General features: G+C 47.4%; 2 protein-coding genes across 9 annotated transcripts; one reads left to right on the top strand and one right to left on the bottom strand.

The window, feature by feature from the left end:
• Positions 1-1,584: 1,584 nt before the first annotated feature.
• LOC120685621 (putative disease resistance protein RGA4) lies at positions 1,585-12,140 on the top strand. 7 transcript variants are annotated; one of them, XM_039967658.1, is made up of 7 exons: positions 1,585-1,636; positions 1,733-1,898; positions 2,015-2,190; positions 2,311-2,674; positions 6,304-7,434; positions 8,450-10,879; positions 11,589-12,140. In XM_039967658.1, the coding sequence occupies exons 4-7, from the start codon at positions 2,381-2,383 to the stop codon at positions 11,598-11,600; spliced, it is 3,867 nt and encodes a 1,288-aa protein (XP_039823592.1). In that variant the 5' UTR covers positions 1,585-1,636; positions 1,733-1,898; positions 2,015-2,190; positions 2,311-2,380; the 3' UTR covers positions 11,601-12,140. The 7 variants fall into 7 exon arrangements, 6 of the variants coding, with proteins under 6 accessions (XP_039823592.1, XP_039823590.1, XP_039823591.1 ...); XM_039967656.1 differs by having other exon boundaries at positions 1,722-1,898; XM_039967657.1 differs by lacking the exon at positions 1,585-1,636 and having other exon boundaries at positions 1,643-1,898.
• On the bottom strand, positions 11,866-25,079 carry LOC120685620. 2 transcript variants are annotated; one of them, XM_039967652.1, is made up of 9 exons: positions 24,905-25,079; positions 24,688-24,783; positions 23,706-24,036; positions 23,532-23,622; positions 23,234-23,314; positions 22,060-23,063; positions 20,253-21,920; positions 12,548-13,384; positions 11,866-12,147 (listed from the first exon to the last, which is right to left on the bottom strand). In XM_039967652.1, exons 1-8 carry the CDS (start codon positions 24,943-24,945, stop codon positions 12,548-12,550), a joined length of 4,149 nt encoding a protein of 1,382 aa, XP_039823586.1. In that variant the 5' UTR covers positions 24,946-25,079; the 3' UTR covers positions 11,866-12,147. The 2 variants fall into 2 exon arrangements, with proteins under 2 accessions (XP_039823586.1, XP_039823587.1); XM_039967653.1 differs by lacking the exons at positions 11,866-12,147; positions 23,234-23,314 and having other exon boundaries at positions 12,302-13,384.
• Positions 25,080-25,718: the final 639 nt, after the last annotated feature.

Below are 25,718 nucleotides of genomic sequence, written 5' to 3'. Positions count from 1 at the left end.
TGAATTGTCAACCGTGCGGTGTGATTGTGCGCTTGGTCTTTGGATTGCAGGTACACGGGCGTCGAGTGTCGACGGGGAGCTGCCGTGGAGGTGCTGTGGCCGATGGACCGTGCGGTGGACGGCGGTGAAGGGCAGCCGGGACCGGAGCTCGGACCGGGCGGCAGCTGTGGCGTCCACTCCTGGATCGAGGGCACAAGCGGCGACGGAAGGCGGGTTTCTTGGTTTGCGCCACAAAACCAAGGAGGCGGACGGCGGTTGAAGACGCCAAGTCGTGGAGGCACGGGCGTCGGTCTCGGGACTGACGGAGGCGACGGGCGTCGATGGCGTTTAGGGCCTCGCTGCGGGCGAGGAGGTGACGGGCGTCGGGCGGCGTCTAGGGCCATCAGAAGGCCAAGGCGGGAACGGCGTCTAGGGCCACGGCGTGGAGGCGGGAATCTTCCCGCGCCTGAGGTTTTGGCGGTTTTCTCAAAACCGGCCACCTACCCGGGTTTCGCGGACCCTCCAAAACCGCGGACTGGATCTTCATCAAGACGGCGGCATCACGGAGAAGACTTCGTTTCGAAGAAAGAACCTCGGCCGTCGGATGAGATCGTTGTACAGGGTGTGCTGCAGGCCAACCGGTCTGACCGGTCCCTGGCACCGGTCTGACCGGTCTAACCAACCGGTCTGACCGGTCCAGTGTACCGGTCTGACCGGTCCCGCGGGTATAAATACCCCTTCACTTGTGTTAGGTTAAGAGCGGCTTTTGTAATCTGTTCGTGGACTCTCTGTTTCTCCAGGCCGCCGCCCCTATGTTCTCCTCCCTCTGTTCCTCTCGTTTGAGTTGATTTTGTCCATGGATTGTTGAAACCTTGTAAGGGATTTGATTGGGAAAGGAGGCCCTATCCTCCTCGTGCCCTCTAGGCTTTTGATTTGATTCAATCCCCTGGTTTTGTGCCTTGTGCAATGGATTTTCGATTTCGTTTTTGGCACACTTGATTGAGAGGAGACCTCGAGTTCTTTGCTGTGATTCCCGTGCTCCCAACTCTGATCTAAACCCTCTGGAATCACTGGCGTGTTTAAATTCGAGTTCTTGTGTGTTTGAGAAAAGCCCAATCCCTTTTGATCTCCCCCATAATTCTCACGATTCGTTGATCTTTGGGACGAGATCTTTTGGGGATATGTTCACGGGGTAGGGGCGAAGCAATCCCCAAGTTTCATCGGTTTTCGTGGTCGTTTGCTTGGGATTCAACTTTTGAATCCAATTTCTCGGGGGTTTTCTGGGTGCTACCGGTCAGACCGGTAGGCACGACCGGTTAGACCGGTCCAGCGCACCGGTCAGACCGGTCGAGCGCACCGGTCAGACCGATCCAGGCAGATCAGTTCTGCAGTTTTCCCGATTCGCTTCCGATTTGCTTTGTGGTTTCGCTCGCTCGTTCGAGGTCTTTTGTGTTGGATTAGCTTTTCCATAGCTATTCCAAACTTTGGCCAGAAAAAATGAGGGCTCGGGGATTTTCGGGATATAGGCCGACGGTTTGAATTTCGGAAGAAATTTTGATCGGCTCTCATTCACCCCTCCCTCTGGTCGCCGGCTTCGGTCCCAGAGCAGCAAGCAAGCTGCTGGTGGCATCCTTTCTCCCTGCTCGATCCGCTCAACGTATGTTGCCGTCTCATCTTTTTCTACTGGTTCAAGAAAGATTACTACAAGTTCTTATTGTGGGACTCTTTTCCCTTCTTGGAAGACGATTCACAGTTGTGCTTCACATTTGCATGAGCTTGTCATCAAGAGGTAGAACAAGCTGAACCTCTACTCACCCTATCATTTCTGCTGCGCCTCTCAATCTCTCATTAAACAGATCATGTTGATCTCTTCTTCATCATTCTAATAAGTGGCTTATCAATCCTGCGCCTGTAATCAGGTACATACTCCCACCACCATTGCTGTGCTTCTTCTAGAGTTATTCAAATATACTATATATGCACGAATTGGAATAATTCTGCTGCACATAATAAGCTTGCAATCTGCAACCAGCAGGTCACCAGCCAGTGTTTCATTAGCCGGATCCGGATTGCATGAAGCACACTGATCTATCAGCTAGCTGCAGAGGAGACATCAACTGATCCTGCGTTTTTCTTCTACGCATACTCCAACAGTCATTCCAGTACATGTCCAGAAATCAAAGCTCGTGACACGTCACACGTGTGGTTGTCGTGAGGATTACTAAGTCAATTAAACTAGTCTATCTGGGACTCACTAAACTAAGTCAATGAAACTAGTCTACCCTGCTTCATGCATACTCCTAATGAAATGTATATCACATCTGTTCACAGGTCCTCTGCGCACACACCATTCTATTCTGCACACCGCGTTCCGTTCCCAGATCGAGCTCGATCTGCAGACATGGCAGAAGTCTTAGCTGGATTTCTCACTTCTGCCGTCGTCAAAATTGCCAAAGACAAGCTGGCCTCCGCCATCGCGGAGCAGGCCAATCTGCTGTGGAACTTCGGCGACGACCTGGAGGATATGAACTCTACGCTGGAGTCCATCTCTGCAGCACTCCAAGACGCCGAGAGGCGGTCGGTCAAGAACAAGTTGGTGCAGCTGTGGCTCAAGCGGCTGAAGAACGCTGCCTTTGACATCTCGGACTTGCTCGATGACTACCAAGACACTAGCGACCGATTGACTTCTGCAATGGTGAGTAGTTATACACGCGCATGTGCCTTCATTTCATTTCCTTTGAAACTGACAATCACGTCATATCGTGGGGAGAATTAATCTATTATCTTATTATTATTTGGCCTATTATTATCTTATCATTTGGCCAACAAACGGAACCTCCACGTTCGCTCTCAAGGCCTAGAAATTCCTACGTTAATTGAAGAAAAAAAAAGAAAAATTAAAATTACCCCATTATGAAAAAATTAGCCTAAAATACTCATATACATGTTTATAAATTACCCGTGCCATTAAAATATATTTTTATTTATAAATATAAATCTATCCATATCGATCAGGCCATGATTGGTATAGTAAACTTATCGGGCTTGAACATGAACATAGGTTACTGAAATTCTGAACAAAATTATGTGCTCTGCACTACGGAGATTTGTTGGCTTCCAAAAAACAAGAAGCAGTTGGCAGCATTATTGCAATGGCTGGCAGATAAGAAACATGTTACTACTACACCGAATGGTAGTTGCTAAGATCGAGGAGATAGGCAGTCATGACAGGATTAAGGTTGTGTGTTTGTCATGCGGCCACATCACTAACAAAGAAAGATATAGACAAAAGAAGACATCACTGCACTAGCAGCAGAGAAGCACTCTTGATTATTGAAGCAAGTAGATGTGATGAGAAAGATTTAAGTTTGGGAATATTAATTAGATAAAAATTAAAATATATTTAGAATATCAATACTAACCACGCAAATGCGCGGGTCAACTCACTAGTTGGCTCCTTTTAACACTCCTTTAATAATATAATAGATTTGGCACTCTTATTTTCAGCCGGATCTCTACAACTCTGAACTACGACGTCCTCCTTATTTAATGATAGAAATAAAGTTCCTGTTTGATCCTCCCGAGAGAGGAATTTGATTACTACAGCATAACATCCTCCAAATGTAGCACGACTTTCATATAAAAAAGTAGCACAAGACTCACATAAGGTTTCGAGTCAAAAACCAATCTTAAAAAGTAAAGAGACGTCCATGGGTTGCAAAAATTCGTAGTTGTTGCCCCCAGGGTGCGACAAGCCTGAATGATGCTCCCCTTCTTATTATCATCTATTATCTTAATACAATAGTTTTAAAAGAAGCCACCATGCCGAGAGGGTCTAGAAATTCCCACGTTAATCTAAAAAGGAGAAGAATCTACACCGTTGGATTTTATGAAGATCTAACGGTCAAAACTAACTCAAAGAGTCCATATCTAATACGATCAATAAATACATAAATTTGAAATTAAAAAATAAAAATATGAAAGTTGATTTCCATACGAAGTAGGAACCAGAAAAGGAACCAAAATAGCTCAACGAAAGTATCATATGGATTATAAATATAATAAAAGGAAACATGATCCAGTTATATGTTTTTTTCTTAATGTGTTATAATGGCCTATCCATGGCTTTCAAGAGGACATGTACGTCCATCAGGACAAAAAGAAAAAAAAAATAGTGTAAGCAGAGGGAGTGCCACAATCGTGATGCTTGAAGAGAGGAGGATCAAAGCAATATGAAAGATAGATAGATATAGAAGGGAAAACATTATACCAAAGCAAGACAACGGCGAGATTGATCCGTTGGACCAATCTCCACGCACAAAAGGTCACCATGAACTCCAGCAAGATTCTTTCGCAGGACCAGTTGTAAACTAACTTGGCCACAATGTTAAAAGAAGCCAATGTTCATTGAAAGCGTGTAGAAATTATGATGTTAATTGGAAAAACAAAAGTATATACACCATTGGATTTTATAGAGATATAACGGTTTAGACTAGCCTAATGTGTACTAAGTGCAACACTCATCTGTAAGGTTCCTTGTGATGGAACCAGTCCCGCCAGCTTCAATTTGACTCAGCACTAGAGCTCACATTTTTTCTGGATTTATTCCCAAATTTAACTGATGTTATTTTTTCAGTGATTGGCAATGTGCCCGTCAACAGCGAGATGTTTATGGTGACTCGGTCAATATCTCAGGAATCTGCTAGCTCAGCCTATTGAATATACTCAGGTGTAGGGTAGCGTGCATGTATACCAAGAAATTAAGTGAATTTATGAGGGAATCAGAAGATGATTCTGATGAAGAATCAGCCAAGAGTCATAGAATGCAAGCTTCCATAGCAAAAAAAGTGATCAATAATAGATTGAACATGGTACCTTGAGAAAATATTCCATATGTATTTTTTCAAATATTTAAAAATTGAAAACTAAATTAAGTAAAATCGAATATTCACATATAGAGTCCTACCAAATAATAAATTAGGTATATTAGCCATTAGTTTTTACATGGCTTCGGAAGTGAAATAATCAAATATGAGTGTATTTCAAATAGATGTTTGAAATAAAAATATAGAAGCGACCATAATTTGTATGTAAACAAAAGTGAAAAAAATCAAGAGGCAAATTAATATTAATCACGTGGTTAGCATGTGGAGGAGCTTGTGAGTTTGCAAACTTCAAATTTTATGATAAAAAATACAGCTAAAGAAAAAATAGTTATAATGTTTTCAATAAATACATAAAACCATACTTCTCCACAACTAATCTTCCCTTTATCATGAAAATGAATACACATTCCACGTCATAATGATAGAAAAGAACAATGATAATGAAAATAATATAATTTAATAAATTTATTTCCAAGTAAAATTTGGAAATGTTAGTATAAAAAAATAATCTAGCTACCTGCGCTATTTGCGCAGGCAACCTTGCTAGTTATGCAATAAAAATTGTGTCAAGAATCAGACCCAGTGAGTTCCCATCAACAAGTTAATTGCAGATATACAACAAGTCATGGAGGTAAGAGACCCTATGTATGAGTAAAAGTTCATGGCTGTATCTGAACTTGTCTAAGAGGTGTCATCCATGTCCACCCCAAACAATCAAAATGTATTTTCAGCTTTAAATACATGTCCCCACGTACAATCGGTGGTCCAAACGGGTTTAGTCCCGTGCTTTGTGTCAACATGGTAGGCCACAATGGATCTTCCTTGCATTGTTGCACGGCACCACATCCATCATTCACTACCTCTGTCCTTGTCTCCTTTTGGTCCTTGCATTGTTGATATGGTGTGGACATCTGATCGAGGATGGAGAACATTGCATGGAGCTGTTTTCGATTTGGTATGATCCGCAGATGTATTGACATCCTCTGTTTGAGGATAATATCTGCATGATCTCGTGCTTGATTTTCTGGAATGGAAGGACTTTTGTAATCTAGAAAAGATGATGCATGGTGGCAACAAGGATAAGTACTGGTAAAGAGGAACAGCCTATTAAAATGTCAATTGTTCTTTTGGCCAAATATTTCTGTCCAAATATTCTTTTTTCTCGAATACGCAGGAGAGCTGCTTATCATTGTATTAAGATGAAAAGCTCTCCAAATATTCAGGGTCATAGATGTATGACTGCTTACATCTAAGATGTTATAGACCACTAGGCTATACCGTAACAGGCCCCTTAAATTTAGAAGAATATATCTAGCTAGTTCACACTTCATTTGTGCTAAGAGAGTACGTATATATTTATTTCCATGTAGGTTTATATGATTTGAGGCCTCTATCCTTAGTGTAGATTCCAACTGAGAAATAAATGAAATTCTTGCAGAAGCCAAGAGTGCTCTCATGTCTCCCAGTCACATGCAAGAAGATTGCCGTGGCTAATAGGATGAAGAGTATGAGAGAAGAACTGAGGAAAATCAACAAGAAATTTCAGGATTTTAATTTCTTACATGGCGCCACTAGCACTTGTGTTACGAAACAAGATGATGTTCGTGAAACAGCATCACGTTTGCCTGAAAAAAAAATAGTAGGAAGGGATGGAGAAAAGCAGGAAATCATAAACCTCTTATCCGCAGGTACCAATAATGATGAGACAGTGATTGTTGCTATCCATGGCCTTGGAGGTATGGGTAAAAGTACTTTAGCACAACTAGTTCACAATGATGTCCAAATCATCAAGAAGTATGATCATCATATATGGGTTTATGTGTCCCGGGATTTCAGTTTAAAGAAAATCGGAAGCTCTATAATTTCCCTAATACAGATAGAAGGAGGCCAGCAGAATAGGGATACACTGGAACTGATAAATCAGTCCCTGGATAGCCTACTCTGTGGCAAGAAGGTTTTGATTGTTTTAGATGACTTATGGGAGGAAAATGACACCGAGTTGGATGGATTGAGAAGTATGCTTCATGTGGGTAGGAAGGGCAGTATGATAGATGTCATAGTAACCACACGCAAGGAAGACATTGCAAGGAAAGTTTCCACCAGTAAACCATACAAGCTGCAGCCTTTGAAGGATGATAAATGCTGGGAAATAATTAAGAGATGTAGTAAGTTTGAAGAGAAAGAAAACCAGGGAAGATTGAAGAAGATAGGATTGGAACTTGCAAAGAAATGTGGAGGTGTGGCATTAGCAGCTCAAGCACTTGGATACATGCTGCAATCCAAAGATCTGCCTGGATGGGCAGAAATAAACAACAGTGATATCTGGAATGAATCTTCTGAAGACAATGGTGGCGTGCTCCCGTCCTTGAAGCTAAGTTATGAAAGGATGCCACCACAGCTCAGGATATGCTTTTCTTATTGTGCCATATTCCCAAAAGGACATAATATTACTCAAGATGATTTGATTCACCAATGGATTGCTCTCGGCTTTATAAAGCCATCGATCGGGAAGGAATACATCAGGCAACTTTTGGGGATGTCCTTCCTTCAAGTTTCAAAGCTGCCCAAGGTATGTTGAAGTAGACAAGCCAGAATACTAGTTCTCCCTTCTAATTATCTGATCTCATGTCACTCCTTTTTGCCTACCAGTAGTTATTTTGATAATTCAATTGTTGACATTTGATTATTCCTGTATCTTAAGTTATATTTTAATATATTCCAGTAAATTCAAGTGGGTGCAGATTGGTCCAACAATTTGTAAATTGCTCAATCTAGTATAACAACTTGATAAATTGGTGCATCTATGGTCCAAATGTATTCAGCTTAGCAAAAACGTCTTGTTGGCGTGTTAAGCTCTTGGGTAAATGGCTGGTTTGTGGCATGTGCTTTGCGCATGAGGTTGGTGGGTTGGTGGTGGCAAGTTTAATGCTACAAATATGTGTTTAGGCAAGTACACGACTCATTAGTAGACGTTTACTTGAGCAATTTATAATTCAATTTCCTATATATCATACCAAAAGAATTATAAAAATCAATATTCTATATTTTTAAACACATCGTGCTAGCAACATTTGGACTATAGACATATTGATTTGCCAAGTTGTTGCACCAAAGTGAGTAGTTTACAAGTTACTGGACCAATCGACACTAGTTACTGGACCAATCGACACCCACTTGCCAAGTTCTCGTACCAAATTAAGTAGTTTACAAATTATTGGACCAATATGCACCCAATTGCTAAGTTGTTGTGTGGTGGGTGCACTTTACTCTAAAATAAAAATAAAGTGTGTGCACACAAATAGACTCTAGCTGCCTATTTCAAGTTTTCTTCAACTTGTATTTAAAATGTCCTTTTTTAACTGGTTATTAATATCTTAGTTCCTCCCTTTTAGTTCGGATTTTTTTAGTTAGTATTCTTTATGTGATGACAATACGCCATATCATGGTTCAAATTATTTCTTTATTATTAATCTATATGTAAACCTCATAGTTTACACAAACGTGAAATTAGGTTTCAATTTTTCTAAACAAATGTGAAAATTAGTCATCATCTCTAATGGAGTATCCTGAAATTATCATTTCAGACTTCGGGAGATCATATGGTGCAGTACACCATGCATGACCTGGTGCATGACCTGGCAACATTAATCATTGGTGATGAGTTAATGGTTTCTTCCGTTGCATCGAAGAGAACGAATGCACATAGGCTGAAATATTGTCGCTATGCACTGGTTACCAAATATGACCAGGCAACAAAATTATCAAGTGTTTTACCCTCGAAGGTGAGGGCACTTCATTTTTCAGATAGCAGCAAGCTGGATCTCTCTTGTGGGGCATTTTCATCTGCAAAATGCTTGCGTATTTTGGATTTTAGTCGATGCTCTAGTATAATGTTGCCAGTCTCTATTGGGCAAGTGAAGCAGCTGCAGTATCTTACTGCTCCAAGAATGCAAAATGAAGTTCTCCCAGAGTATATCACTGAGCTATCAAAACTGCAGTACCTGAACCTGAATGAATCTTCTCACATTTCTGCACTACCAGAATCAATAGGCAAGCTCGGGTGTCTGAAATATCTAGGTCTATCAGGTTGTTCTGGCCTCTCAAAACTGCCAGAATCATTTGGTGATTTAAAATGTCTGATGCATCTTGACATGTCAGGTTGTTCTGGGATAAGTGGGCTGCCAAACTCACTAGGCAATCTCACAAATTTGCAGCATCTTGAGTTATCTGGATGCTCCAGTATCAAGGCAATACCTGAATCTTTGTGTGGCCTCACACAACTCCAGTATTTGAACTTATCATCTTGTCGCCATCTTGCACAGCTACCGGAAGCTATTGGCTGCCTCGTCGATCTACAGTATTTAAACATGTCAGGGTGTAGTGGCATTAGGGAACTCCCACAGTCATTTAAGAGGCTCTGTAATTTGTTGCATCTGGATTTAAAAGGCTCGTGTTTTGAGAAAGGGTTAGTGGGAGCTCTGTGTGGCCTCACTGCATTACAATATCTGGATATGGCCGCACCGCATTACAATATCTGTCTGCACGTGAAAAATTTGGAGGAGGATGATCTACCTGATGCTATAAGAAACCTCACCAATCTCAAGGTTTTGAATTTATCATGGATTCTAGATGGACTCTTTAATGATGTCGACAGTGATCTTGATTTCATCGGTGCCCTCACCAATTTGGAGCATTTGGACCTATCACACAATATTGGACTTTCTTATCTACCACAAAGTATTGGTAACCTCAAAAGGCTGCATACATTGGATCTCCAGTATTGCCGGGGGCTCAGGTCCCTCCCAGAGAGTATAGGTGGTGCAATTGGGTTGAAATCTATAGGGCTGGACGGGTGCTCAGATGAATTGATGGATCAGGCCCATTCTTTGTTGCATTATTCACTAACATTACCACTCTTTAAGGTTCGTGCTGGTGATGATGTCAGTGCTCATAGCAACCTGCATCTGCTTGAGGGTGAAAATGTCGGTGAGTTACGCATAGTTTCCCTTGAAAACGTAAGATTTCTGGAAGAAGCACGGAGACTTGAGTTGTGGACCAAACATAATCTTTGGGCCTTGAAACTGTCTTGGACCTCGCGCGCTGAGCGACATCTGGAGGATAAGGATTTGTTGGGGCAACTGGTGCCACCAATGAGTCTGAAGTACTTTATTCTAGAATATTATAGTAGCCCGAGCTTTCCTAGCTGGCTCATGGACATTTCTCATCATCTCCCGAATCTTACTTCCATTGATATGTTTCATCTGCCTGCATGTAGCAACCTACCACCACTTGGACAGTTGCCGTGCCTGGAAAGCCTGCGTCTCCTGGATTTACCCAAGGTTGCAAAGATTGACAGGGGTTTCTTCGGTGGCAAAGGAGCGTTCCCCCGATTGGCAAGATTCGCTCTAGATCGTATGCATGGACTGGAGGAGTGGAATACAACATTCCCTGGCGAGGATGGTGTGGAGGAGTTCATGTTCCCTATGCTTGATGACTTATATGTAAATGAATGTCCGAGGTTGAGGTTGAAACCATGCCCACCAAAGTGCCGTCGGTGCACAATACGAGAGAGCGACCAGGTTATATCTTCGCTGGAGGAGGTACAAACTAACAGCCGCTGCTGCAACAGATCTACTCCAACCACCAGCCTGGCCATTAGACATAGTCAGCACCAGAGTTGGAGCCTGTTTCACCACTTCCCTGCCCTCCAGGAGTTGGAATTATCGAGCTGTCATAATCTGAGGAGCTTGCCGGAGGGAATACAGCAGCTCTCCTGCCTTCAGTCGCTCGAATTGCGTTGGTGTCACAGCATATCAGGACTGCCAGAATGGCTTAGCGACATCTCCTCTCTCAAAAGACTCGCCATCATGGGCTGTGAGAGCATTAAGTCTTTGCCTCCATGTATACAACAGCTCACCAGCCTCCAGAAATTAGTTGTTTCTAATAACGGGGAACTACAGCAGTGGTGCGAGTCAGAAGAAAATAAGGCGAAGCTCGCACACATAAACACCATAGTAAGTTCACGACCGAACTGCATTTATCCATATCCAGCGTTCAAGTTTTCGTTATACAATGCACTTGCTTTTTTTCGAAATGGGCTTATCTACTTCCTGTTTGTTTTCAGCAAGTCAATTACCTTCATTTATTTTTAGATGCAAATATAAGACTCTTCGTCTTTCCATTCTCTTGGTACATGACACTTTTCTCCCTTGCTGGAAAATAACAAATAGGGTTAAAGCACAGCAACGGGCTGACCTCCATCTCAAAATGCAACAACTTAGACTTGATAGGAGTCAAATATTTTTATTTTTGGCCAATAATATCTCCAAAAATAATTAATTTTACATAGAAAATATTATGTTGTCAATTTTTATATTTTTTACTATCTATAGTCAAAGTTTAAAAGGTTTGACTTGGAGAAAACCTAAAAATAACTATTTTCTAAGATAGAGATAATATCAGGCGATCCACCTTCCTTCCTATGGAGACAAACAAGTCTAAGAATTCTATTTGACAGACCACTTTTGTTTGTCAAAAACAGAGTATCGGTATTATGTCAAATTACGGAAATAATTAAGAGGATACATAATACACGCATAAACATTGGAACCCATATTCCGTAGTACACATGATACAGATCTTTATGTTAGATTAGTGTCTTGATTTCCGTAAGAGTATATATTATCAATAGCTAATCAGTATGCACTTGTTTCCACTCTGCAGATTTATGAGTAGCTTAAGTACCATGAAAAATGCCACCGGGGTATAAGGTTAGGGTCACAAACTCACAATCAGCTGGACTTCCTCAATGCTTGCGATATGGGTTCTATGGACACTTGAGGCTTCTGTATTTTCAGTACAATACAGACATGGTGATGAAGGCCTAACTGCAGAATTGTTCCTCTTGATGATCTTATTTTGGGTTGAGAGGCTCACCAGACACCAGGGGTCTAATTCAGCACTTGGTATGTCTGAAGAAGTGTTAGCAACAGTTCTGATATACATGCTTTCACCTATTCTCCGTCTAAATTGCTTTTAATTACAGCTGTAATGTGCCTGTGAGATGTTTCTTGGAAGTTGGAAACAAGCTCAAATCATGTTGAATCAAAGGATCTTCACTAGCAGCTGCATTTGTCAGATCTTAGATGCTAGCAGAGCCTATACAAAGTTACAAATTGTAATGTTATAGTGTTATTGTCTACATTTGCTGCCGGCTCTCAGTGTAAACAACATGGGAACTCCATCTGCTTCTGTCAGGCTGTTCGATTCTTCAAATTCTGCAGAAAGCTTTTGTCTTCAGTTAATTTCCCCCATCTCCTCTTTTCTGTACATGCCTTATATGCTGGGCAGACAACTCTTCTCAAATGCTGACTGCACTAAATAAACATAACTTGACAAGAGCCGAGAAATTCACAAGTTCACAAGTCGCCGATAAATTAAAGGGATCCAAGGTGACAGAACGAAAACAAGGACGCAAAAAGGCACTGCAAGAGCCCCACGGAGCAATCTCATTACATGACTGAATGAAAGTTGGGAGACAACGATTCCCCAAGTAGCGCAGACGATAAAGCATACATAGCAAGCTAAGGCATAGTTGTGAGCCAAGCAAGTATAGCAATAAGAGCTGCTAACTGAAAGACAATGCTACAAGCGCTGCTAGCCAATTTCTAGTCATCAGGCCATCAGACGTAGTACACGTGCTCGCCGCTGTAGGCCGCTTCCCAGGCCTCAGCTGTACGCCCTGCGCTCACCATGATGCCCCCAGCACTGGTCCAGGCAGCAACAGGAGACGCAACAGCTGGCACCAGCTGGTAGTCAGGACCCCCGACGCCTACCATTGGTCCGGCCGTGTATCCAGTAGCGCCGCCGCCTTGAGTTTGCGCCCCAGCGCCATAGTCCATCCTCTGCAAGTACACGCCAGTGCCACCGTGGTGGTGCATGCTGTCAGGCTGGACGTGGGGGAACCATGCTGGGTTCAGCTGCTCATGTTCCGGACCTGTCTGGTACCCAACCTCAGGGCTCGCAATACCAAAGGCAGCTCCGTAAGCCATGCCTCCTACCATGCTGTGCACATCAAATTGGCCAACCCTGTACACATTCTGAGTAGGCTCGGCGACGCTTCCGGCGGTAATTGCAGTACCTAGACCCGGGACTCCGCCCACGTCAGATATCAGTACGCCTTCGGAGGTATCCCACATCCATCCTGTAGCACTGTTGATGCCTGGCACGTTGCTCTGATGAACAGGAACGGAGATGGGTCCAGGCAACAGATGAGCGGTAGGCAGAGCTGCTCCACGTGTCATGACTCTCCCATCCATGTGGCTGTTCATGGCATAGTTGATCCACATGTTTCCCTGGCCATCGACATGGTACCGCCTTCTTCCGGGAATAGCGTGATGTTCTCCCCAAGTATAGCCAGGTAGGGAAACCATTTGAGTTGGCTGTGAACGGTTCACAGTAGCAACATCGGTGCTGGACTCGAGCTGTTTCTCTGCTTGCTCCAACTGATCAGATAACTCCTGCATGATTTTTAATACAAACAAGTTGGCTTCCTGTTCATTAAGATCTGGTTGTTAGTGTATATGTGAGCCCATGTATAGAGGCCCATATATAGGACCTATATATCCCACCCTTCTAGGGTTTGGAGGAATACAAGCTATTATTCTCTCCATCATGGTATCATTAGCTTAGGGTTAGCCTCCTCCCTCCCCTCCCAGCCGCCGCCGGCAGCCATGGCCGGCCGCCGGCCGCCGGCGCCCCCTCCTCTCTTCTTCTTCCCTCCCCTTCCCTCCTCTTCCTCTGCTGCAGACATGGCCGCCGCCTCCTCTGCGCTGGGCGCGTGGGCGCCGCCCAGATCTGCGCCGCCGGCCGCAGGCTCCTCCTTCCCAGCCGCCTGCGCTGGATCTGCTCTGCTCCATGCTGCCAGGCCGGCCGCTGGCACCTCTGCCGCCGCCGCCTGGTATTCTTCGAGTGGACGCGCCCCTGCCCACGCCATGATCGTGCTCGGGCCGGCCCCGGATGGAGCAGCCGCTGCCGCCGCCGGGCCGCCGCAGGGCCCGCCCGGGCAGAACCTCCTGCAGGGGCCGCCGCCCCAGCCCCTGCCCGTGGAGGATCCCCTCCTGCAGGGGACGCCGCCCCAGCCCCTACCCGTGGTGGATCCCCTGCAGGGGCCGCCGCCCCAGCCCGTGTAGGGCCCCCTGCAGAGGATGGCGCCCCTGCAGGTGCCCAATGCCGCCACCGTCGATCCAGCCGTCCTGCGGGCCTCGGCACAGCTGCTGCAGGATCCCGCCGCCGCCGCCGCTGCGGCCCACCACGCCGCTGTCGCCGCGGGCAAGCAGCCCGCCATCGACGCCGCGCCTGATGCCACGTGGACCGGGCTCGGGATGTCGCCCGCAGATGCGCCGCTCTCCTCCGCCGCCCTCCGCGGGCAGCAGGCCGACGCCGCTCTCGCCGCGGCCCTCCTCGCCGCCAAGTCGGAGGCTTCGGCGGCCCAGGAGCGGCTCCGCGTGGCTGCCCTCGCCTGGGAGCGCGAGCGCGTCGCGGCCGACGCCTCCGCTCTCCGGGTCGCCGAGGCGGAGCACTTCCTCCGCGTGTGTCCTCTGGCCAGCTGCCAGTCGACCCCGAGCCTGGCGCCTCTCTTCCTCCCGCCAGGCCCCGCCCGCTGGATCTGGAGCCCGGCACGACCCGACCGACCCCATGGTCACCCAGCTCCACCTCCAGGCCGCCAGCGTCCAGAACATCAGGGCCCTGGTCACCGTCCTCCTCGACCCGACGTCCTCCTACGGACGCTGGCGGGACAAGGCTTTGATACCAATTGTAAGGATCACCGGGGTGTCCGACCCTAGAGGGGGGGGTGAATAGGGTCGCTAATCGCTTTTTAACCTAGGGCTCAATCTAATTGCATAAGATAAACCTAACACGTCCTATACATGCTAGTTATGACTAAGGTTTATCTATGCTACCTTCTACTTACCCCAAAAGACTTGCAACCTATAGCCAATCCTAATCAAACTAACTAGGAAAGTAAAGGTAAGCAAGAGAGAGTAAATGCGGAAACGTAATGCGGTAAGTAAAGCGGTAAGGGAGAGGATATGCAAACTCCCGTGAAGACACCAAGACACACGATTTAACGTGGTTCGGTTAGGACACCAAAGTCCCTCCCTACGTCCACGGCCACTTATCCAACACGAACAAGTGTGATGCCGAGTCTCTTCGCTTGATCACCGTCTTGCCACGCCTCCAAGGCTCCCGACAAGCAAAGGCTAAGTGACGCCAAGTCACAAAGACGAGGTCACCGCCACCGTCTATCTCGAAGCGTCACCACGGCACCGTCTTCACTATCTTGGAGCTTTAACACCAAGTAGGGGCCTCCTTCCCCGCACAAAGTGTCGTTGCCACTCCACACCAAGTCGGAGGGTCACACGACGAGTACACAAGTTGCTCGCCGCAGCAAGACTTCCTCTCAAGCTAGTTCTCTCAAGAACTAAGCCTAAACAAGCACTAAGCACTCTCACAAGTGTGCTTAAGCCTATATGATGTACAATGAAGCTCTATGGTGGTTGGAGATGATCTTTAGCTCTTGTATACTTCCTTGAACTCCAGCACTCTCAAATGACCCGGCCTTGGGGGTATATATAGGCAGCACAAGCAAATATAGCCGTTGGAGAAAAGCTGCCAGAAAACTGCGTAACGCCGGTTAATCCGACGTACCCCAAAAGCCATCATCGGTTTAACCGGTGTATGTAAACTACTACGTGAAAAACTAGCCGTTAGCAATTAACCGGTGTATCGCCGGTTTAACCGATGCAATCAACCGGTGTATGTAAAATTAGCGTCGGTTTAACCGGTGATTGTAACTTCTTCACGTTCCTCCAAAAACCACCTCTCTGGACAACTGAACCGATGCAATTGACCGATGCATCGTCGGTTCAACCGGTGTATGTATTTTCATCGGTCTTCGTTTGGCAATGCACCGACGTATGCATTTTCTTCAACGTCGGTTAATCCGGTGAGTGTATCTTCAGTTTCCAGCTTCTGGACAATTACACCGGCGTGTGTCTTTTCCTTAACGTCGGTTCAACCGGTGTATTGAATTTCTTCACAGTCTCTTCGATTCTTGTCCTTTGGATCGAAGAGGTTTCAGGGCGCTGCCCTGAGACCCGCGAGGAGCGGAACCCCCGTAGGGGTGGCCCTTCGGGCCTTGCTACGCCTCTCTTCTCTTTGTCATCACTTGAACCTAAAAGCCTGAGAATAATCATCTTAACAATCATATTAGTCCAAGTGTTGTGTGTGTCATCAATCGCCAAAACATTATATTGAAATATAGCATGAGAGGCCATTTTCGCTACAACCAGGTTCTGCTCGCCCTCCGCCGCTACGCCCTCGACGACCACGTCCTCCTTGACACGCCGATCGAGGCGCGGGACGCGGTGTGGCTGCGCCTCGACAGCGTCGCCATGTCCTGGATCTTCGGGACCATCTTCCTGGATCTTCAGGACCTCGTCAGGACCCACGGCGGCACCGCGCGGCAGGCCTGAGTGGCGCTCGAGGAGCAGTTCCTCGGCAACGCCGAGTACTACGCCCTCCAGCTCGAGTTCTGCTGGAGGATGAAGGGCATGGCCGATGCTCTTCACGACCTCGGGTGTCCCGTCTCCGATCGGGTCTTGGTGCTCAATGTCCTGCGGGGCTTGAGCAACACCTACGACCACCTGAAGACCTGGATCGCCCGCCAGAGGCCCTTCCCCTCCTTCCTGCCACCTCGCTCCTTAGTGCTGCTCCATCCGGGGTCTCGCGCCCGGATCGTCCTCGCCCACCCCCACCGCGCTCGTCGCTGCCCCTCCGGCCTCCTCCGCCGCTCCTGCCACCTCGCTCCTTAGTGCTGCTCCCGCCGGGCAGACCGGAGGTGGGGGGAGGGGGGGCGTGGACGTCGTCGGCGTGGGGGGGGGGGTTGGACGGGGTGGTGGTGGTACTGGTGGCCCTGCTCCTGGGGGCACCAGTACCGGTGGGGGCCGTCGAGGCGTGCCGACTCCGGCTCCCGCTCTTGCCCCTACCCCTGGAGGTACGCCCTGACCATCCTTCAGCAACCCATGGTCAAGGCGCATCTCGATGCGGCCATTCCAGGGTCAGGGAGGGGGGGCCTCGTCCTCAGCTCCAGCCGGCGGTCATGTTCACCGGTGCTGCTCCCCTCTTCGCGCCGTCCTGGACCCCGCCCGCTCAGCACAGCCAGCAGCCGACCTGGCCTGGGGGTTTGGACCAGGCCGCTCTAGCGCAGTCCTTCAGCACCATGGGACTGACGCCGCCGGTCAGCACCGAGTGGATCGCCGACTCGGGTGCCTCCTTCCACACCACTCCTGATGCCGGTATTCTCTCTTCTGTCCGACCCCCACACCCCTCTTGTCCTTCTTCTATCATGGTTAATGATGGGTCTTGCCTTCCTGTCACCGCCGTGGGTTCTGCTCCTCGTCTTCCTAATGTCCTTGTTGCTCCTCAAATGGTTCACAACCTTCTTTTCATTCGCCAGTTTACTGCTGGCAACTCATGTTCTATCGAATTTGCCTCTTCTGGTCTTACTGTGAAGGATTCGGCTTCCTAGCGTCCGCTCCTCAGATGTGACAGCCCGGGACCCCTTTACACTCTTCGGCTTCCTGCTTCCGCTGCTCCGTCTTCGACTTCTTCTTCGTCTACTGCTTTTGTCGTGACGCCTTCTTCCACCACCTGGCACCGCCGGCTTGGACACCCCGGCCGCGACGTTTTGGTTCAGCTCAGTCGTAGTACCGATGTTCCATGTACTAGGGCTCCTGCTGAGCACCTATGTTATGTGTGCCAGTTAGGTCGTCATGTTAGACTTCCGTTTTCTTCTTCTTCGCATGCTGCGCATGCTTTTGATCTTATTCACTGTGACCTGTGGACATCTCCTGTACTCAGCATGTCTGGCTACAAATATTATCTGGTCATTGTTGATGATTTTTCTCATTACTCTTGGACTTTTCCTTTGCGCGCCAAGTCCGAGACCTTCCCCACCCTCCACTTCTTTGCCTGGGTGTCCACTCAATTCGGCCTCACCGTTAAGGCCGTCCAGTGTGACAACGGACGTGAATTCGATAACTCCACCTCCCGTTCCTTCTTCCTCTCTCGGGGTGTTCAGCTGCATATGTCTTGTCTGTATACCTCTCCTCAGAACGGCAAGGCTGAGCGGATGATTCGCACGACAAACGACGTCGTGCGCACCCTTCTAATCCAGGCCTCTCTGCCCCCGCGCTTCTGAGCTGAGAGCCTCCACACCGCCACCTACTTGCTCAACCGGCTTCCGTCCACTGCTTCTCCTGCTCCCACTCCACACCACGCTCTCTTCGGTACCCCTCCTCGCTACGACCACCTTCGGGTCTTCGGGTGTGCGTGTTACCCTAACACCTCCGCCACTGCTTCTCACAAGCTGGCGCCCCGCTCGACTCATTGTGTGTTCCTTGGATACTCCCCTGACCACAAGGGGTACCGATGCTTTGACCTCACCTCTCGCCGCGTTCTGATCTCCCGACACGTCGTCTTTGACGAGTCGGATTTCCCCTACTCCACCTCCTCCACACCTTCTCCTGACCCCGAGCTAGTTTCTCTGTTTCCGACTGACCCGGTGGTTCAGCCACCGTTACCTGTCTGTCCTTTCCCTGCAGGTTTCCCCGGCGCAGCGGCACCGCTTCCGGTGATCCCTGCTGCGCCGAACACGGCCCCGATGCCTGCGGTCGCGCCACGCGCGGACCCGGTGTCTCCTGCAGCGCCACGCGCGGCCCCGGTGCCTTCCCCTGCACCTGCGCGGTACGTTCAGCCGGTGCAGGTGTACCGGCGTCGCTCGGCGCCGACACCGGCGCCGCCGCGGTACGCTGAGCCGGTGCAAGTGTACTGGCGTCGTTCGGCGCCGACACCGGCGCCGCGTCCTACTCCTGCGGCGCCTCGAGCCGAGCCGGCGGTGTACCACCCACCCGTCGTCCATCGGGATCCTCGGCATATCCATCCCATGGTGACTCGGCGGATGGCGTCTCAGGCCGCGACTCTCTCCGCCACCGAGGGAGAGCCGCGGGTCTCTCCGGTACCCTCCTCTGTCCGCGACGCCTTGGCGGATTCTCACTGGCGTCGCGCGATTGAAGAGGAGTACGCGGCTCTTCTTGCCAACCAAATGTGGGACCTCGTGCCGCGTCCGTCTGGTTGCAATGTGGTGACTGCCAAGTGGATCTGGACGCATAAGCGTCGGGCTGATGGCACACTGGAGCGCTACAAGGCTCGCTGGGTTCTCCGGGGGTTCACTCAGCGACCTGGTGTGGACTATGATGAGACCTTCAGCCCAGTGGTGAAGCCTGCTACTGTGCGCACGGTCCTCTCGCTTGCGCTCTCGCGCTCTTGGCCTGTGCACCAGCTGGACGTAAAGAATGCATTTCTTCACGGCACTCTGTCAGAGACTGTCTACTGCTCTCAGCCGGCGGGATTTGTGGACTCGAGTCGTCCGGATATGGTCTACCGACTCAACAAGTCTCTCTATGGTCTGAAGCAGGCTTCTCGAGCTTGGTACTCTCGGTTCGCCACGTTCTTGCTGACATTGGGGTTCACCAAGGCCAAGTCTGACACGTCTCTCTTCATCTACCGCCGTGGGGATGAGCCTGCATATCTGCTGCTCTATGTCGATGACATTGTGCTCACAGCCTCCAGTCAGCAGTTGCTTCAGAGTGTCATCTCCTCTCTGCAGCAGAAGTTTGCTATGAAGGATCTGGGTCAGCTCCACCACTTCTTGGGCGTCACTGTTGAGCCTCGCCCGTCTGGTCTTCTCCTTCACCAGCAGCAGTACGCACTCGATATTCTGGAGCGGGCTGGGATGACTGATTGCAAGCCCTGCTCCACTCCTGTCGACACTAAGGCGAAGCTGTCTGCTGATTTGGGTGACCCGGTGGCTGATCCTACTGCCTACCGGAGTCTGGCTGGCGCTTTGCAGTACCTCACCTTCACTAGGCCGGACCTCACTAAGGGATTGCCCTCCTCGACCTTCTCGGAGTTTCGCTCCAGGCTCAACGTAGCCGGTGGCTAGTTGTGGCTGCGGGTGGGTATTTGCCCTTTGTACTCTATTTGTACTCTCTTCTTGTCCAGTCTTGAACACTACTGTGCCGGTAGTTCAGACTGCGGGGGGGGGGGGGGGTGTTGGCTTTCTTATTGTCCAGTCTTGAACACCGCTGCGCCGGTAGTTCAGACTGCGGGGGAGTGTTGGTGTATATATGAGCCCATGTATAGAGGCCCATCTAGAGGCCCATGTATAGAACCTATATATCCCACCCTTCTAGGGTTTGGAGGAATACAAGCTATTATTCTCTCCATCACTGGTGCTGCTGATGATGAACTGTTCATACATACTTGGTTTGAAGCAGCACTGCTCCTGCCTCGATGCTTGCTAGTTTGCCCATCCTCCCAGTTCTCAGGTTCTGTTTTAACCTCAGCTTTTGTAGCAAGTGCCTCCTTGTCAGGAGTCTTACTATCCAATTTGGATGTTGACGAATTATCAGAAGATGTGTCATTATCTGAAGGTAGCATTTGCTTCAGGTTCTGCAGGCCCAGTTCTTTGCATGCAGGCTTATGTGTATGCCTCTCCATTTCACTTGTTTTTACTGGTGCCAGATTCTGCGAAACAATGCTTTCATTCATAGATGGCTGAGTGGGAGCAGGTATTTCCATGCAGCTCAGCCCACCAGCCTCGAACTTGAAACGCTGTACACCATGCTGATCCATTCCAGATTGTTTTATCTGCTTAGGACTTGCACAACTATTTGTTACATCATCATGCACTTCCTTGGCCACTGTTTTCTCCTGATTCACAGATGCAAGTGAAGCATCCCCAAGCATTATACTCCCGACAGTAAAACCTCTAAATGAAGAAACGTGCACCGGGATTATAGCACTGTTGATAACAACGCCTGATACATGGGTTTTATGCACACTTGAGGCTTCTGTATTCTCATTACCAAACACATGCGGTGAAGCAGGTCTTCTATTCTTGCTTTGGGTTGAGAGGTCCGCATGAGGTTTAGCTTCAGCATTTTGTGTTTCCACAAGAGTCCCAGCAACAGTTATAATATTTTCTGTACTTTCAGCAATGTTTGACCTCTCCCTCAGAACTCTCTCCTGTGAAAGAACTTGCCTTCTCCTATCCTCCATCTGCAAATGCTTTGGAGCACTGTTCTCGTGTGACTGTGATGCACTTTTCCGGACAATATATCCTGTCATGTTGATGCCATTGTTCTTTGCCGAAGGCAAGACATTGTGAATGAAAGAGCCTTTGTTCCCACCTGCAGATTCTGATGCTAGAGGGCCCCTTAAAATTCTTTCCTGTGAATGAACTTGTCTTCTCTTATCCTTCATCTGCAAAAGCATTGGAGCAGTGCTGTCATGTGACTCTGGTGCACCTTTCTGGTCCATGTGAATCATGTTGATGGCAGTGCTCTTGGCTGAAGGAACGATATTTTGAATCAAAGGGCCATTGTTAGCATCTGCAGTGTCTGATGCTGAAGTGGAGACCCTTGAAATATTCTCCTGTTTATGAACTAGTCCTTCCCTATCACCCACCTGCAAATGATTTGGAGCACTGCCGTCAAGTGGTTGTGCTCCTCTTTTCTGGGCGAAGTGTTCTAGCATGTTAATGTCAGTTTTCTTGGCTGAACGCACTACAGTGTGAGTCAAAGAACCTCTGTTAACACCTGCAGTGCCTGGTGGTGGAGTAGAGCTGGTAGGAACTGGACTATTCTTCGTGTCATTTGCTCTTAGGGGCACATTAAGATTCTCAGCATATGCAGTACAACATGTATATGATATTGAAGTATCATGATTAGTAGTTCCATTGCCTCCAGCACTTTGTTCATGAACAATTTCATCTGCTTCTAATGGCACATCATTCAACTTCTGATTCTCTACAAATAAACTTCTGTTCAATTCTTCCAGTTTTGCAAGAGCTGTTGCATTTTGTTTTAGTTTCCCCATCTCTTTCTGTAGTTGTCTTGCATGTTGGGCAGACAATTCTCTCCTTGAAAGCTGAATGAATAAAATAAAGATAGTTACAACAAAAAAGGAAGTAAAAGAGAGTTTAGTAACCCTCCTTATAAAGACACATCATTATTACTTGATAATGGTGGAAAATTGCATGGTATTATGCAAAATGACGAGCATGTACCTGGATTTCATAATCAGGAGAGTTTAGCATATCATCACTAGTTCTCACATCCACCTGCTGTAAGCTATTCCCAGCAAATGGTTTATCTTCATGAGTATTTGTCATAGCAACTGGCAAATAGTTAACTGCAGAGTGTTCTTCCCATCCAGGTCCCAAAATATCAGATGCAGTGTCCATAACAGAGCTACGACGATTGTTTCTTGAAGTATTCCCTACTCCATATACATGATTATCAGCAGATCTACCTAGCTTTCTAGCTTCACTGAATTTAGTAACATGTCCTTCTGACAGATCAACCATTACAAGATTAGCAGAAGCAGACACATTTGATGTACCAATTGGTACATGATTAATACTTTCTGAAACAGAATTAGACATGTCAAAGGCAGAAGTGATATCACTGATGACAACGCTGAAGGGAACATCATTTGTCACATGATATGCTTCTAGATCAATGGTTTTTGGGTGTTTAACCTTGGATGCCCTGTATGAAGATATTTCTGATTTGTTACCAGCACGAAGATTTCTAGCTTTAATATTTAGACACTTTATTTTCTCTAGCAGTGCCACATCCTTCTTGATGACTTGCTTCTCAAGTGCACGTGCATCTGAATGGTTATCTTTGACCTTTCCAAGCATGAGATGAGGTTGATAATTTATACAAGCATCGGCAGGCACATGAGCACAGCAGGAATCTTTGTTTTCAGGGTGATAACCACCAGGTACTGTAACATGCCTTGCTTCTCCCCCCTGGCTGAGAAGGAACTGACCATTATGAGAAAAAGATTCAACAGGGAAGCTGCCAGGTGTGTCTGCAGGCTTGCACGGACCATATGATGCTGCTCCCCCATGCCAAATCCCATTACTGTCAGGGGGATGATCAGGGGGAGGATGCCAGTAATCAATACATGGAGGAGGCATACATATATCAGGAGTCTGTGCAGCATGTAGTTGAGCCCGTTGCGCTTCCATAGAGAAGTTTGTGGCAGAAACAGGATCCCCTCCTGCCATACAAAAAATAGCATATCAGATCGTATGCCCTTGACAAAATAAATATCTCATCATACTAAAGGGACAGTAAAATTGTTTCACAGAAAAAATGCTAATGATTATTGATAACATGTGAGTTATAAAGTATAAATAATGGGGGAGAGCATTAGTGAATTAGGTATACCAGTTATCTGGATGTTTCTTTGTTCATCTCGGGCCGCCATAGTAACAGAACTAAAAGTTGGCCGCCCTTGAAAACTATGGCCTGCAAGTAAGAAGATCCTAAGTGCAAAGAACATTTGGTGTACGTTTATTAAACAAAATGTATGGGATTGACAAAGCTTGTAGCACCACTGACATAAGTTCAACTGGAAATAAAGTCTTATTGTGGAACAAGGTGATGAATTTAGATATGAGATTGCAGGAACAACTATGCACAGACTTTATGAAAGAACTTGGAAGAAGGTGATAAATTTAGTCACCTTGTTGACTGATTGATTGAGAGTTCTTGGAAACAAGTACTGGGAAATCATCTGCGCTTAGGGTAAACCCCTTTCCATGTAATGCAGGTCTCTGCATTGGCAAATATTGGATTGTATATGACTTCTATATGTATTTAGTTACCTGACAACACGAATACTAGATGGAGCGCATACCTTTTTGGCAATAGTTCTTAATGGAGCTTTGAGAACATCCGAGAAAGAAGTTTGAGAAAGTGGAAATTGTGAGCTTCCTGATCTTAAGTCTGTGATTTGAGGATGACTTATCGCAGTTATAGAATTATGTGAAGTTCCACCCTGAGCAAGAGGTGAGTCGAGCAAGTCACTTCCATCTGTCGACATCCTCGAGCTTCCTCCAGTAGAAGGGCGATCACTGATGTTGCCAAACAAACCAGAATCTCCATCATTCTTGAGAGATAGAAGCGACGATGAACCCCATGCATATGGTTCTGGGGGCATTGGTCTATCGCCCCATGGGAAAGCACCCCTGAATTCATTCAAACATCCCATCAGACAGCATAATATCATCAACAGGGAACAGTCACGATTTCTCAAGTTCAGTCTTTACTCGGGAAACACACACAAGTGGTCCGCATGACTTTGGATTATAAAGATTACCACTTTATCACCGAATCAAAACTATTATGCATCAAAGTTAACATGATTACTCAATACAATTCAGACAAAGGGGAAAGGCTAAATTGTAACAGCAGGAAAAGAGTAAAAAATTGTTTAAACCAGTATTTACCTGGACAAAAAAACCTAAGGGAATCCCATGACAGCGCATTATAAAGATTACCATTATAAGCCAACATGGTTACTTCACTTACTCTGGATCATCATTTCAAGGGACCAAAAAAACTAAAGAGCGTACATATAGCTGACCAAGAATCCTTTCTCTGTTTTATTAAAATCTAGTGTAAGACAATTTCAGTGTCCATCAACAATAAAACCAAATGAAATCATATTCAATTGGAATTTACTGCTATAAGCTTGTCCACTTATGACACATAACTCTTGATGAAGAAGAGCAGCAGACAAAAACCCCAGCGGGATCATTCAGCTAAGACGAGGAGTACATCAACTAAAAATGGCATCTGCAGAGGATGATCATTTAGGACGGGAAAAAAATTGCCACCTTCGGGTTGACAGGTTGCTGGGTTTCGGGGCCGGTCCCAGAACCCCAACGGCGGGCGTCCTCGTCGGCGCGGCCGCAGCGGCAGCAAAACCCCACCTGCAGCAGCGGGCACAATCGATAAACCCTAAACCCTCGTGGCCGGGAACGCAATTCGAGCCCCATTGGAAGCACCGCAGCGGAATGGGGACACGAAGAGGGAGGCGGAGCAGTTGGTAACCTCTTGTCGGCGGCGGGTGCGCGCGCCGTCCCCGCGGCCATGGCTTCCCTGCTCCGGCGGGGCTCGGTGTCGCGACCGGAGGGAGAACCCGGAACCGGGGCGGAGGCGCGGAGCGGGCGCAGGGTGGCGGGTATCGCGCGTTGGGTAGGGCAGGGTGGAAGGCTCGCTGGAGACGGAGGGCAATGGCGGCGGCCGGCGGGAGGGGAGCGTGGCGGCGGCGGAGGCAGCGAGGAGACGGAGTGGATGCGTGGAGCAGAGTGGGGGAGGGGGAGTGACTATGACAGATCGGGCCCACCGGGGCGTCCGGGCACAATTGGAAGAAACCGGGAAGGCAGAGACGGGGCAGATGGCCTTGTTTGGCTTTACAACAAAACTAGTGTGCACGTCTTCCGAAAAAAAATCTCACATGCATAAAGTACTAAATAAATTTTATTTATAAAATTTTTTAGAGATGAGTGTAACTTTTCGCGACGAATCTAATGACAGTAATTAATCGATGATTTGCTACAGTGATACTACAGTAACCATCCTCTAATCGCGCGGTCAAAAGTCTTATTAGATTCTTCAGGGTCACTAGCGCGGGGTTCTGAAGTTGATTTTATAAACTGGCTTTGTTTGATACCGTAATTAGTGGTCAAAGTGTCACTATTCACTAACACGCTACAAAACTAGCGCGAACCAAACAGAGCTGTCGGTGGCTCTTCGAACATACTCCCTCGTTTCGTTTGATTTTTTTAACATTCAATTTAAGCACTCGTATTATTCAAAAATTTATGCAGAATATCACTTTCTTTGTTATAGCTTGCTTTATCAA

The sequence above is a fragment of the Panicum virgatum genome, chromosome 8N (genome assembly GCF_016808335.1).
Source record: "Panicum virgatum strain AP13 chromosome 8N, P.virgatum_v5, whole genome shotgun sequence".
Taxonomy (NCBI): Eukaryota; Viridiplantae; Streptophyta; class Magnoliopsida; order Poales; family Poaceae; genus Panicum; species Panicum virgatum.
Note: the sequence above shows the minus strand (reverse complement) of the source record. Positions and strands in the feature narration are given on the sequence as shown.